The sequence below is a fragment of the Podarcis vaucheri genome, assembly GCF_965113315.1.
Source record: "Podarcis vaucheri genome assembly, chromosome: 6".
Classification (NCBI taxonomy): domain Eukaryota; kingdom Metazoa; phylum Chordata; class Lepidosauria; order Squamata; family Lacertidae; genus Podarcis; species Podarcis vaucheri.
Genome location: NC_138764.1, coordinates 50,694,459 through 50,709,607, shown reverse-complemented (window position 1 = coordinate 50,709,607; position 15,149 = coordinate 50,694,459). Strand labels below are relative to the sequence as shown.

Genomic DNA, 15,149 nt, shown 5'->3' with positions numbered 1-15,149 from the left:
TAAATGTATGCACTAAGAGAATCTGAATTCCACACCCTGTTATCAGCTATGCAGATATCAGCATGCATCTATTTACTTGTTTTGCAATTTATTGTACAGTACTAGCTAGAGCAACCCTATGTCAACTCAGAAGAAGTTAAGCCACGTTGGGTCCAATGAAGTTTACTCTCACTCAGGTATGCTGGTACAGGATTGATGCCTGATTGTGTTGTCATGAAGGATAGAGGGTTCTGCAGGGCACTGACATCCCACTTCTTACTTCCAAAAATGTCTTCTTAGCCTTTCCGCTTACCCTTTGTTTTCACAAGCATTGCTTTAATCCAACACCACAACCTTAAGAACTCAGTTTTACAGAGAAAACTGAGGTTCTCAATATGCTAGAAGAAGTACATTTTGTATGGTCTCTCCATACAAACAGCCACCACCAACTGATCAGGCACAATATACAGTATTCCCACAGCTGAACAAAAATGGAGGGGAAAGGTGCATATAAGGCAGTCAGTGCACTATATATAAAATGGAAATTAAATGATATGATGCTAAGCAACATTTTAGGAAGACTGTCATTTTTCAGAGTTTCTTGCATGCTTCATAACAGTATATTTACAACATAACTTCTGTTTTCAATTATAGTGCAAGCATGCCAGCCACTCTACATGCAAAATTAAAACTACATCCTGTTATTTTATTGCAGAGAAGTATTTAACTTTCATTGAGATTTATGTCAAGATCAGCTGACTATACCAGATGTCATAGTGTTCAAACTGTAGGAGACATCCAATTTGCTAGTTAAATTAGGATGCGGTCCAACTTACCCCTAAACCTGAGCTGCTTATATATTATAAAGGGCCATTTTGCTTTAACTAATACTCATTCAGTTTAGCTCATTTTAGTAGCAAGCAGATGTGACCTGCACACACAGAGACATGGTTAAAATGACAAGCGCCAATATATTTCATTGAAAAACAAACACGTGGGTGTAGAAAGGCAAGATATTTTTTTTAAAAAAAAGTATGAAAGCATCTGAACAGTATTATTGAAATGCCTGCATTCACATTCTTACTGCAGATGTATTGTTAACAGCCAGGAAAACCAAGTCCCATGGTACAACTGCCTTAGTACAGCAGCTCCAGTGTATACACATTACTTATGAAGAACAAAACTCCAGACAAATAGCTTTCCAAATTTATGTCAGTGTGTTTATACACTTGCATACAATCTTACATCCACGGAAAAAAAAGAAAATGGTGGGAAAGCTCTGTATGCACAAAAGTCCCATGAAGCATACATCTATACTGAGAATAAAAATTGCATATTATACCTTTGAATACAAAAGGAAAAGTTCAAAACTTTTAACTGCCGACAAGGCCAAGCCCTTTAGGACAACAACTAAGCCAAGTTTCATTGGCCAATTCATAAAAATACATGTTCTAATCCTTAAAGAATCAAGAATTTCTAACTTTCTATCAAAGTAAAGGTTGACAACATTGTGACAATATATTCTACACTCAGAAACTAGCATGTTGATCAATGATTAAGGGGGTCTACTTTTTAGTAATACACACCAAAATCCCTTACCATGAGAGAATATAGGAAAACATGCCTAATTAAGTGCCACAAGGTCAGATTTCCAGGGTATGCCTTTCAAACAAACAGGCTGAAATTTTATTTTAAATGGAAATTCTCTGTTCAGATGATATAGGCAATTAATGAAAATAGGATTACAACACCACACATGCTTCTGCATATGTTTACATCCCAGCTTCCTGCTTAACAAGGAGTGATCAAGGCGGTTAACATTCAAAATACAAAACAATTAAAACAAAGCCAAAAAACAGAAGTGGAGTAGCAGATAATTAAAACCCAGTCAGCTTAGAATACCAAAACAAATGGAAAGGCAGCCTGAACTTAGCACTGGAGACAAAAAGAAAAAAAAAGAAAAAGGTGGAAAATGAAGAGCAAGCCACTTCCACTGGAAGTTGAATAAATAGTGCCATATAATTACTATTCTTTTGTTTGTTATTATATTGTTATGTGATCACTGCAGATGGTGACAGCAGCCACAAAATTAAGAGATGCCTGCTTCTTGGGAGGAAAGCAATGACAAACCTAGACAGCATCTTAAAAAGTAGACATCACCTTGCCAACCAAGGTCCGTATAGTAAAAGCAAAGGTTTTTCCAGTAGTAATGTATGGAAGTAAGAGTTGGACCATCAAGAAGGCTGATCGCCGAAGAATTGATGCTTTTGAATTATGGTGCTGGAGGAGACTCTTGAGAGTCCCATGGACTGCAAGAAGATCAAACCTATCCATTCTGAAGGAAATCAGCCCTGAGTGCTCACTGGAAGGACAGATCGTGAAGCTGAGGCTCCAATACTTTGGCCACCTCATGAGAAGAGAAGACTCCCTGGAAAAGACCCTGATGTTGGGAAAGATGGAGGGCACAAGGAGAAGGGGATGACAGAGGACGAGATAGTTGAATAGTGTCTTCGAAGCTACCAGCATGAGTCTGACCAAACTGCGGGAGGCAGTGGAAGACAGAAGTGCCTGGCGTGCTCTGGTCCATGGGGTCACGAAGAGTCGGACACGACTAAACGACTAAACAACAACAACAACAAAATGTTGTTATGTGTTGTTGTGTTTTTATATTGTCAACTACCCTGTGATCTTTGGATGAAGGGCAGCATGAAAATTAAATACATAAATACTATATACAATTCACCCAGTGTATCAGTTAGTTGATCAAAGACATTGCTTTTGCAGAACTTAACTCTCCTTGCCTTGCCACCTCAACCTGAGGAAGAATTATGCAGAACTGAGTGTAGTGAAAGAACAAAGATTCTCTCACTGGGGAAGAAATACACTATAACGCAGTGGACCCATATTATATATCTAAATGTTGTGTTAAGTGTTGCAATTACACTTTCAGTACATTCAAAGGGACTTGTTTTCAGGACCACACTCTTTTGCACCACACTCTTATGTCTGTCTTCTCTTTAGGGAACTTCAAAGCTGAGCAAAAATCCTAAACTGGGATTTCAACACCTACACTCAGAATTTTAGCCACTTACAGGTTCTTCTCTGACAAAACTATCAAGTTATTTTGATGGAACTGTACGCTATGAATACAGGTGGCCCTACTATACGTGGCTTGATCACCCCAGTCTGAATCTTAAAAATATGCTTAAGGCTCAAATGCTCCTTCTTCTCCCATCTTTTGCAGTAACCAGAGTTAGTCAAGATGTCCAAGGCAGTTAAAATGCTAGCTGGAATAATAATAATGTGTTCAGTAAGCACTGTAAGTTCAAGAAGGAGGGGGCCTGTCTGATCACAACTGGGACTTTCCATTAAATTGGTCCCACAATACTGAATGCACAGTTCCTAGTAGATACAAACCATGGCGGAACACTAAGTGAATCCGCCGAAAACCTCAGTGATCAGGAAGTGCTTGAGGTTTCCTTGATCCACGTTGTTAAGGCTTGTACATTAATACAAGAACCTTGAACCTGGCCCAGTAGTGCATCGGTAGCAGTGCAAGTGTTTAAACACTGGAGTTATGTGCTAGAGATAGTCTGTCCCCATCAACCATCTAGCAGCAGTTTTGCCCCAGCTGGAGTTTCCAGACCAAGGAAAAGGGTAGCCTCACATAAAGTGCATTTCAAGGAATCACTGTGGCCCAACTATTCCTGTCCAAGAATGGTCATAGTTTGTGAACCAAGCATAGCTGCTAAAACGCACTCCTAGCCACTGAGGCCACCTAAGTGTCTAGCGACAAACACAGATCCATGAGCAACCCCAAACTCCAAATCTGTTCTTTCAGAGGAAGTGCAACTCCATCCAGGAAATAGAAGGGAACACAAGCCAACAGTGCCTCAATCTTCTCAGGGTTCAAGTTCATCTTACTGGCCCTCAATCATTCCACTGTTGCACTCAGACAATGGTCCAGTTCATTCACAGTGTCTCCCCATTCTGATGTTATAAAGAAATTGCAGCAGCATCTCATCAGCATACTGATGACACTTTGCTTCCAAACTCCTATAAGAAGGCACTGGGTGTGGTCATTAGACGTTAAACAGCACCAGGGACAAGATTGGGACCCTGTAGTACACCATAGCACAAGCATTATGGGGCCAAAACACTATCTTCCATTTATACTTTCTGGAAAAGACTTTGCAGGTAGGAGCAAAACAACTATAAAACAGTGCCCATAATATTCATCCCACAGTGCCAGTCCAGGAGGATACCATGGTTAATGGTGTCAAAAGTCACTAAGAAATTGAGAAGCAGTCACATTCTCCCTGTCCCACTCTCTACTGATCATTTCCCAAACTGCACCTGAACCCAGAATGAAACAGATCCAGACAAATTCACATCCAAACCAGAACTGGAAACTAAGGCTTCAAGTGTGTGGATTTCCAGATCTCAATGGCAAAACCAAGGGTTGGCCATGACATCTGAACTACACATGCTTACCAACCAGGTGGGACTAACTTCTAAGTAAGTATGTACAAGAGAGGACTGCAAATGAGACATGTACAGAGTTGTGTTCTGGGCTCAGTTCAGATAGGACTATAGCCTCAAGCTTTCATTTCTGAATTGCTGTTTTGTACTGAATTGCTTTATTATATACCACCTTGGTGTTATTTTATTGAGCAGCAGTACATCAATATTTCAAATAAACAAAGACTTCGTTGTTGTATTCATTTGCAAAAATACTATGCTAACTGCATAGTTGAAGTTAAGCAACTATTAGTTCCCCGACCACAAATAGTGCAGCTACAGCAACTCTTAATTCCTCTTTCAGCATACCAAAGACTGCAGCTGTGTATACACTATAGTTTTAATGCAAATTCAAAGCACGTTCTCTCCCTCAGAGAATTCTGGGCACTATAGTTTACCACTTATAGAGTTCTACTTCCAAGAACTGCACCAGGTACAGGGGGTATGAACAAGAACATGAACACACAACACCTACACTCATGATGATTGTACTTCCTGTTTACACATATCAGACCAATTAGCATGAAGTGAGGTAACCAAGACCATCCCAAAATAAATTTCATATTAACTGAACTGAGATTTATTATTACAGAGGGCTATTTCTACATATATAATCTTTGAATTAAGAGTACATTAGGCTTATTTGTAGCACTCTATTTTAACCCGTGTTGAAGTGGGTTCTTGCCATTGTGCTGGAGAAAACTTTTTGCAGCACCTACAGCGCAAACCTAACCATGCTGACACATCAGTAACTCCCACTGAAATCACTGGGGCCTACTCCCAGGTAAGTGGGGTTAGGACTGCAACCCTAGTCTGTTCTGGAACACAGAAAAAATAACATGTTTACCATTGTATTAGATAAGTATGTACGGAGGGGGGGTCCTCATTTTTGTATTTTCTAATGCACCTTTTGTTTCTATTGGTTTTTCACTTTATTTTGTTTAACTGAAATTGTTTCAATTAAAAAAAATTAAAAAAGGAAAAGGTGTCTGCAAAAAGTGTATCACAGAAGTCAAAATGGAAAAAGAGAGAAGAACAAGGGCAGCCCAGTGAAAGGGGAATTGCTGCCTCCCCCCCCCCCACACACTTTTGTCAACACTGTGCCCTGGCTCTCACTGAACTTGGGAGCCAAGGTTCTCCTCAAAGTGTTGCCACGGCTTTCTCCTTGGGAGTCCCATTGTTCTAGACACATTTTGCGACAGGGAATTTCATTAGTGTGAGCAGTTTCTGAGCTCTGGGCTGCACCTAAGATTTCAGATTAAAACTGCCAAGTGGAAGGAAAGGAGGACCTTTTTCTGCCTCCCCACTTCCAGCTGCTCTCTGAAGACTGGAGAAGAGACCCTCCTAAGAATATTAGAGGGGTGGGCAGGGAAAGGACTAGACCATGTGAAAAATGAACACAATATTTTAGCTGCAGTAACCTAAGTTTAAGGTGCCATTTAGCTCCTAGCTTTCATATCTCAGTTTCTAACACTTCTGATCACAACTAGTGTGCAGGAATGCCCTGGCTCTGACTGAACTTGGCAGGAGCCAGAGCGCTCCTCAAAGTATTGCCTCTCGCGCTGCGTCTCCACCCGGGCGGGGGAAGACAAGTGGCAATGTTGAGCGCTGGAACACCTCCCTCTGGATGGCAGAAGCAGTGGGGCAGGCGGAGTGCCGCCTCTTGCACTTCTGCCGCCTGAGGTAGCCGCTTCACCCCATGTCATGGGTGGGAGCACCTCTGGAGAATAAATAACAGGTATTAGGTTGGAAAGCAGTCCTACAGAAGAAGAGTCTGTCTGTCTGTCTGTCTGTCTGAATGCATGGAGTAGGGAATACAACAAAGAACAGAAAAAGACTCAGGGAGCCATAACACACTCACCCCACCAATATTATTATTACTACATTTCTGGCCCACCTTTCCTCTAGGGAGTTCAAGGCGGTGTCCGTGGCCCTTTCCCTCCCCATGTTCTCCTCACAACAACCCCGTGAGGAAGATTAGGCGAAGAGGCAGCGAATAAACACAAAGTTTCCCGGGTGAGTGGAGCTTTGACCCCTTGTCAGCCCAGCTCCTAAGCCCGTCACTCTTCGCCACACCGGCTGGAGACTGACAAGAGCCGCGGAATTCCGGGCGCCCGCTAGACACGTTCTCTGCGTTACGAGCTTTGCGTAAGGCGCAGCCCACGTCGTCCGCTTCCGCGAAACAAGGCGCGGAGTCCCCCGTGGGAACCACCGGCGAAGTGAAGGGCGGCAGCTTTGGGGCAAACAGCAGAACTTGGGAGGAGGAGGAGGAGACTAGGAAGGAAGACTAGAGAGCTTGGGGAGCACGGAAACAGGGGAGGCTGTTCATAAACAAGGCGCCTCCTCAGAAGTAAGCCCGGCTGGGTTCCAAGGGGCGTCCCAGAGATGGAGGGCGGGTGTTGCGAAGGGGGGCGCAGGCGGACAAGCGCCCCGAGGGGAGACGCGGTCAGGGAAAGGGCTACGAGGAGGAATGGAAGCGGGAGGCGGCCAGGTCACAAAGGAAACTCTTCCAAGGGGAGACGGCGGGAGCGTGGAGGCGAGGCTTCCCCCGGCTGCCTCCCCCGCCCTAGCTAACCAGCCCACTCCCTCCCCACCGAACGAAAAGCGAGCCGTCCCTACCTGCGTTAAGGAAAGATGAGCGGCCATGCTGCTTCCATCATGCACCGGCCGGGCAGGGAAGAGAGGGCGGGAGGGGGAAGAGCAGCACCCAGGAAGGCCCGGCCCGAGCAGGCAGGCAGGCAGGCAGGCGCTCGCTGGCTCCGTCCCTCCACTCTCTGCCCAACTTCGGCAACTTCCCGAGCCACCCCCAGCCAGGCCCCGCCCTGCTGCGTAGCAAAGCCCGGCGCCCGGATCCCTTCCCGGCACGGCCCCCTCTGGAGCGGAGCCACCACCGAGCAACCGCTCAATTCGGCCTCCGCTCGGAGGAATACTATTACGCTCGCCTGGCCCGGATTCCCAGCCAGCCGGCCAGGAAGGGTTCGGCTCGACCTCAGTTAAGCTCGGCGGCTACGAAAATGCGGACTGGAGTTGTGCAGAGGGAGAACTTGGCAGAGCTTTCTAGTTGGGCGTACGCGCTGTGGTGGCTAACCTCGGTTGTGTGTGTATATAATACTCTATAAAGTAGATCTCGCCGTGTTCGGTGCTGTTTGCTCCCGAGTAAGCACGCCCTACGATGGCAGCCTTACAGGCCATTTCCTTGGTGAACGATCTGACAGCACAAATTGTAAGCCTTGCAAGCCACAAAGCATTATCCTTTCTCAAGGATAGATCCGCTTAAGCTCAAAAAGAATTGTTAGCGAATTGCGTTTCTTCTCTTCCTAAGAGAAGCTCTTTTATCAGTTAGACGGCCTGTATCTCAATCTTCTCTAGTATTCTGAATGCACATTATCCGGTTCTGTTTTCCTCCTGCCTCAGTATAGATAGCAGTTTGAGAACAAACACCTAAAACCCTATGCATATTTACTTAGAAATAAGTCCCATTGAATTTCGTGGAACCTACTTCTGACAGCGTGGGAGGGCTTTTTGCAGTTTCCCTTGTTCCTATTTTATTCAAAAGTGCAGATGCTGCCTGAATGGCTTCTTTGGACTTAAGTTGGATACAAAATACAAATAGGATCAACAAAATTCTAAATCTATACAACAAGGATGGGGAACCTGTGGTTACTGGACTACAACTCCCATAATCAAGGACTGCCTCTCCCCATATGAACTGACCCAGACCCTGTGCCCCCTCCATGAGATGTCGAGAGAGTGGCAACCTGATAACAGGCCTTTTCTGAGGTGGCTCCCCATTGTGGAATGCTCTCTTCAGGGAGACTCACCCGGTGCCATCACTACATATCTTTCAGCACCAGGCAAAACCATTTTTTCAGCCAGGCCTTTGGCTGTTAACAGTCCATGGCCTTTTAAAGCCGATGGGTTGTTTTTAATGATTTCCCCCTCCCACACACACCGGTTTAATTAATGTAGGGGGTTTTGCTTTGTCATTTTGTTTTCATAAAGATGCCTTGAATTGCCTGCAACAAGAGAAGTAGTTTAATAAATTTAATAAATACTAATAATCATCCCTGACCCCTGGCTGTACTGACAGTGGCCGGTGGGTGTCTGACAATATCTGGTGGGAGAAAAGTTGTCCATCTGTGTTGTCTATCTTAAGAGGACTAATAAGCAATTTAGAAAATAATAATAATAATAATAATAATAATAATAATAATAATAATAATAATAATAGAATTAAAATAAAAAGGCAGCTGACTGTTAGTTTATTAAGAGACAGTGCCAGTGCAGGCCAGGCAACTGCAGTTCAAATTAATACAGCACCCAGCAGGCAGAGAAGAGCCTTCAGCAATGTGTAATAGTCCACAAAAGTGTCCCTATTTTTATCTGTGAAATGCTGGAGAGACTGTGATACTTCTGTACGTAGGCCAGGAACATATGTGCAGATTCCTCCATTCCTCTGAAACAAATAGAAGTCGCCCAGTAGCAGAGGTTAACATATTCAGCCCCAAGGTTGCCATTTAAAGTCACTACAAAACTTACAAACTTAAATAAATATCATATGACCTTCAAGCAATGTATAACTGCCAGAGGTTTAGCCAATGCTCACACACTACTCTGTAATGTACTCTGACAGAAATAGAGCATGAAATGATACCGCTTCAGAATCAGCAACAGCCTGCACACTAGCGCCGTACTGTTTATTTTATCTTCAACAAGCACAAGGATCTTTGGTACATTCTGCTGAAAACAGCCTTTTCTCACTAAACACACCATAAATTATAGAAGTGGCATTCTTCTTTATTTTACAAAGTTGCCCATGTAACACATTGAACTTTAAAACAACTGTCCCGGTGGGGGGGGGGCGCCAGTGAGGGGGCCGGGAACTGATAGTGAAAAGGGAAAAGATCCCCAGTTAGTTGCATGGACTCTAGGTTCAAATTAGGCAACACATGTGCACACATAGGCAGAGAGATATCTCCAACATGCATACAAAGTCAACACACTGTTGCAGCAATGTACAAGAAAGTATTGGTTGCAAACCAGCTGTCCTCTGGAGGGCCAAGGTACATGCAACACAGGGGATCTCTGACTGGATCTTCCTATGGTTTTATTTTTGTCCGCAGCCTGGGCAAGGAGAGAAAATACACAAATGAAAACAGAACATTGTGAGGAATGGCAGATGTGCCCACAACATCCCAAGAAACTCTGCCACAGCCTACCAATTGGGGACAGTGCTGGCAACACGATCCATGTGGAAATAGATGCAGCCAGTCTCCCACATGTTGATCCAGTAGCACATTGCCATGTTTCAAACAGAAAAAATAAAGCCAAAAGGTCATGGAGCCCTGTTGCACACTTCGCTAAAATAAGCTCACATGCTCAGGAGGTTGCTGCCATTGATCTCTCATGGCTGTAAGCACCAAAATAAAATGTAAACCTCATCTTAAACCGTGTTAGCTTTAAACTATAGCTAGAATATACTAAAAATTGTAACTGGTGGTTGAATCACCATGACCATTGTATGGTGTAGGGTCAGGACCAGGTAGCGCTTTTTAGCAGGATTAATTTCTGACGTCTTGTTTGATTTAAATATCATTATATCCAATTGTGAAAAGCCTCACAGAACCTTGACCCCCTAAGCCATCAGGATACTACAAGGTCTCGCTGAGATGTGTTTGCTTTCCAGTCAAAGAAGCCATTTTGTGTTAATTACCTGCCCTGGAGTTTCTTGGAATGAATTTTATTTTTTAAGTGTGCTTTTGGGTATTAAAGGGCTAGCACCCTCTGGGCAAGATCTTTATAAGCTTAGATTGTTCAATTACATTTATGTACAACTTCCTTCTGTAATGTTTGGTTCTATTGTTTTATAAATAAAAAAGTTTAAAAATACAGTATTACTTCACTAATGCACAATGATGTTCAGACAAATAATATGAATGTACCAGAATTTTAATGCTGAAAATTTAAGTGTCTTCAGTGATTCATTTGTGTCCTATCTGATAGGTTGCATGTCCAATTGAATGAGAATGCCTGTGATGGCCATGCTAATTATTTGACTCACGGCAAGAACAAAGGTCTCCTTGGGTGTATGTTAATGAGCTTACTTCTCAGGAAACATAGGATAGAATTCAAACTACAGATAATGGTCATGCTGCCCGAGACAGGCAGATGTGTGCTGCAAAATGTCATGTATTGTTCTTTTGACAAGTCTGCTAATTCTTTTGCTGTTTTCCCTAGATAGCTTGGTACTGGAGTCCAACATTGAAGGAAACCAGCTTGTGTATCTCTGAATGAGCCCCAGCTCTGGAGCTAAACATGAGCCTAGACCATCTGTGTGTTCAGCTGTGTGTGGAAACATGATAGCTCTCTTAACACAAGAAACTATTACCTTTCCATTTTACTTACTAGAAGAAAGAATTGTTGTGGCTGTGCATGTAATGTCCTTGCTGTCCATTCTGCCCTTTTAGGAGTGTCTTCCCGAACAGTGTCCCTTGCAATTCTGTGTACTACCTGCATAACAGTATAGTGTTGAATGTGATGGCTATGCCCAGGGGTGGCATGTCCTCCCATTTTGTCACCTGAGACGGAACGGGAATGTAGTAGACAGTAGTAAAGCTCAGGCCTCAACTTTTCTGACCACCGGATGAGGCCCCATCTAGAGCTGTATCATTCAATTTTAAATAGTGGTGGCTTCCTCCAAATAATCCTGTGAAGGGTAGTTAAGGTGCTGAGAGTTATCAAGAGACACCCTATTCCTCTTACAATTTCCAGAGTAGTTTAACATTCAATCCTTCTTCTCAGGGAAGGCTTTTTCTTTCTTTCTTTCTTTGTGTGTCTTCAAAGACATGCTGGGACATGCATTTATTTTTGGCTAGCAATGGATGCTGTGAGCCTGGCAACTTGCTGACACAAATGCATGTTCAGGAACACCATACAAACGTATCATACACACGTATACACCATATAAAAATAGTTTGAGAAGGGGTGTGAGGTTGTTCACAGCTTGATTTGACCTTGGATTATTTATTGTGTAAGTAAACTGAATGCTATTGCCAGTTTGGTGTGGGGAGACTGTGAACAGATTGGTGGTTTTAAGATGTGCTCTGTACAAAGGATGATGACCAAACCAGTGTATTTAAAACAAACTGGAATGCACATTACATACGAGAAAGGGTCTCCAGAAATCTCTCTCTTCCAACTACCTGAAGGCCTAGATTCCTGAGGTGTATGTTTTTTTTTAAGATCTACTTTTTACTTGGCATTTTGGTAAGAGTAGCAGTGAGTGGCTGGCTGGCAATGAAGCATTTCTATTTCAGGCTGAAGTTATTGTTATGGAAGAACTAAATACAGATTCTTCATTGGGGAAGCAGGTGCACTCTGTACATGCACACGCCATTTATTTCTGAGGCTCAGAATTCTTAATCATATATTCCCTTGTTCAAGGTAAACCTCTTGGGACAGCATCACGTTTTGATTAAATATTGTCTGCACATTTACCTTCTCAGTAAGCCACCATAAAAAATAGCCCACCATAAGATATTGAGACTAATTAAGATTTTATCCTCTCTGCCACAGCTCAGTGTATGGCATTGGGTACATTGCTGTGGTACACTTTCAATCAAGGGGGTTGATCAGTTAGCCATGGCTTACAGAAACAACGAAACAACTGTCCAATTGCATTTTAAGGCCTAGCAAATGTATTATTGCATAAGCTTGTGTGGATTACCAAGAAGGATGCATTTGATTAAGCGGACTCTGTGATCTACTTTATAAGGCTAAAGAGACTATAAACACTTTGGCAAACCTAAAATGCTATTACAAAAAGTAGAGGGGTGCCTGGGATAGTTCAGATGATAACTCAGTGTGCAGAGCCTATATATTCGTATGGGAGCATGGATTGCCACTGCCTGCACACCTCACCCAGGCAAGCCTGTCCCAGCAAATAGCCACACACTGGATTTGCCAAGGACCTAACATGTAAGGTCCAATGGGGGGATACAATCTATTTTGGGGGGATACAATCTATTTTGGGGGGATACAATCTATTTCAAAGAAACAGACCAGACAAGAAAGGAGGAGGAGTGGCGTTATATGTCAGGGATGTGTATACCTGTGAAGAGATCCAAGATTTAGAACCTCAAAGCCAAAGTGAGAGCATTTGGGTCAAAATTAAGGGAGAGAAGAATAACAGAGACCTCATTGTGGGAGTTTACTATAGATCCCCAAGCCAAACGGAGGACATAGATGATGCCTTCCTGGAACAGATGGCCAAGCATGCAAAAGGAAGGGAGATAGTAGTAATGGGGGACTTCAATTACCCGGATATTTGTTGGACGTCAAACTCAGCCAAGAGCATAAGGTCAAACAGATTCCTCACTGGCCTTGCAGACAACTTCATTGTCCAGAAAGTGGGAGAAGCAACAAGAGGAACAGCCATTTTAGATCTGGTCCTAACCAATGTTGATGACCTGGTTAGTGGGGTAGATGTGGAAGGATCATTAGGCGCGAGTGATCATGCTCTTCTGAAGTTTACTATACAGCGGAAAGGAGCAGCCAAGCATACTAGGACTCAATTTCTTGACTTTAAGAAAGCCGACTTCATAAAACTTAGGGAAGTGCTGGGTGAGATCCCATGGACAGCAATACTTAAAGGAAAGGGAGTTCATGATGGCTGGGAGTTTGTTAAGAGGGAGATAGTAAAAGCACAACGACAGGCAATACCAATGAGACGGAAACATGGAAGGTGCCTAAAGAAGCCAGGGTGGCTATCTAAAGAACTTTTAACTGAATTAAGATTAAAAAAGGATGTGTACAAAAAATGGAAAAGGGGGGAAACCACCAAAGAGGAATTCAAACAAATAGCCAGCACGTGTAGACACAAAGTCAGAAAAGCTAAAGCACAGAATGAACTCAGGCTTGCTAGAGAGGTTAAAAGCAACAAAAAAGGCTTTTATGGGTATGTTCGTAGCAAAAGGAAGAACAAAGAAACTGTGGGGTCACTCAGAGGAGAAGATGGTGAAATGCAAACAGGGGACACAGAAAGGGCTGAACTACTCAATGCCTTCTTTGCCTCAGTCTTCTCCGATAAAGAAAACAATGCCCGACCTGAAGAATTTGGAGCAAATGATTCAGCAAAGGAAACACAGCCCAGAATAACTAAGGAGATAGTACAAGAATATTTGGCTAGTTTAGATGTATTCAAGTCTCCAGGGCCAGATGAACTGCATCCAAGAGTATTAAAAGAACTGGCAGATGTGATCTCAGAACCACTGGCAGTCATCTTTGAGAATTCCTGGAGAACAGGCGAAGTCCCGGCAGACTGGAGGAGGGCAAATGTTGTCCCTATTTTCAAAAAGGGGAAAAGAGAGGACCCAAATAATTACCGCCCAGTCAGTCTGACATCAATACCAGGGAAGATTCTGGAGCAGATCATTAAGCAAACAGTCTGTGAGCACCTAGAAAGGAATGCTGTGATCACCAATAGTCAGCATGGATTTCTGAAAAATAAGTCATGTCAGACTAACCTGATCTCGTTTTTTGACAGAATTACAAGCCTGGTAGATGAAGGGAACGCAGTGGATGTAGCCTACCTTGATTTCAGCAAGGCATTTGACAAGGTGCCCCATGATATTCTTGTAAAGAAGCTGGTAAAATGCGGTCTTGACTATGCTACCACTCAGTGGATTTGTAACTGGCTGACTGACCGAACCCAAAGGGTGCTCATCAATGGTTCCTCTTCATCCTGGAGAAGAGTGACTAGTGGGGTGCCACAGGGTTCTGTCTTGGGCCCGGTCTTATTCAACATCTTTATCAACGACTTGGATGATGGACTCAAGGGCATCCTGATCAAATTTGCAGATGACACCAAACTGGGAGGGGTGGCTAACACCCCAGAGGACAGGATCACACTTCAAAACGACCTTGACAGATTAGAGAACTGGGCAAAAACAAACAAGATGAATTTTAACAGGGAGAAATGTAAAGTATTGCACTTGGGCAAAAAAAATGAGAGGCACAAATACAAGATGGGTGACACCTGGCTTGAGAGCAGTACATGTGAAAAGGATCTAGGAGTCTTGGTTGACCACAAACTTGACATGAGCCAACAGTGTGACGCGGCAGCTAAAAAAGCCAATGCAATTCTGGGCTGCATCAATAGGAGTATAGCATCTAGATCAAGGGAAGTAATAGTGCCACTGTATTCTGCTCTGGTCAGACCACACCTGGAGTACTGTGTCCAGTTCTGGGCACCACAATTCAAGAGGGACACTGACAAACTGGAACGTGTCCAGAGGAGGGCAACCAAAATGGTCAAAGGCCTGGAAACGATGCCTTATGAGGAACGGCTAAGGGAGCTGGGCATGTTTAGCCTGCAGAAGAGGAGGTTAAGGGGTGATATGATAGCCATGTTCAAATATATAAAAGGATGTCACATAGAGGAGGAAGAAAGGTTGTTTTCTGCTGCTCCAGAGAAGCGGACACGGAGCAATGGATCCAAACTACAAGAAAGAAGATTCCACCTAAACATTAGGAAGAACTTCCTGACAGTAAGAGCTGTTCGACAGTGGAATTTGCTGCCAAGGAGTGTGGTGGAGTCTCCTTCTTTAGAGGTCTTTAAGCAGAGGCTTGACAACCATATGTCAGGAGTG

The 15,149-nt window shown here is 43.5% G+C and overlaps 1 protein-coding gene and 1 long non-coding RNA gene across 4 annotated transcripts in view; one reads left to right on the top strand and one right to left on the bottom strand.

Moving 5' to 3' along the window:
- Positions 1 to 7,296, bottom strand: part of EPS15 (epidermal growth factor receptor pathway substrate 15) — a 56,134-nt gene extending 48,838 nt beyond the window's left edge. For all 3 annotated transcript variants that reach the window (XM_082226721.1, XM_082226720.1, XM_082226722.1), the window contains exon 1: positions 7,120 to 7,296. In XM_082226721.1, the coding sequence (XP_082082847.1) occupies positions 7,120 to 7,146 (27 nt within the window). In that variant the 5' untranslated portion in view covers positions 7,147 to 7,296. The remainder of the gene's footprint in view (positions 1 to 7,119) is intronic.
- Positions 7,297 to 7,537: 241 nt separating this feature from the next.
- LOC309534581 lies at positions 7,538 to 11,136 on the top strand. The gene is made up of 2 exons (XR_014220798.1): positions 7,538 to 7,723; positions 10,738 to 11,136. It is a non-coding gene; the product is annotated as an uncharacterized lncRNA (long non-coding RNA).
- The last annotated feature ends 4,013 nt before the right edge of the window (positions 11,137 to 15,149 follow it).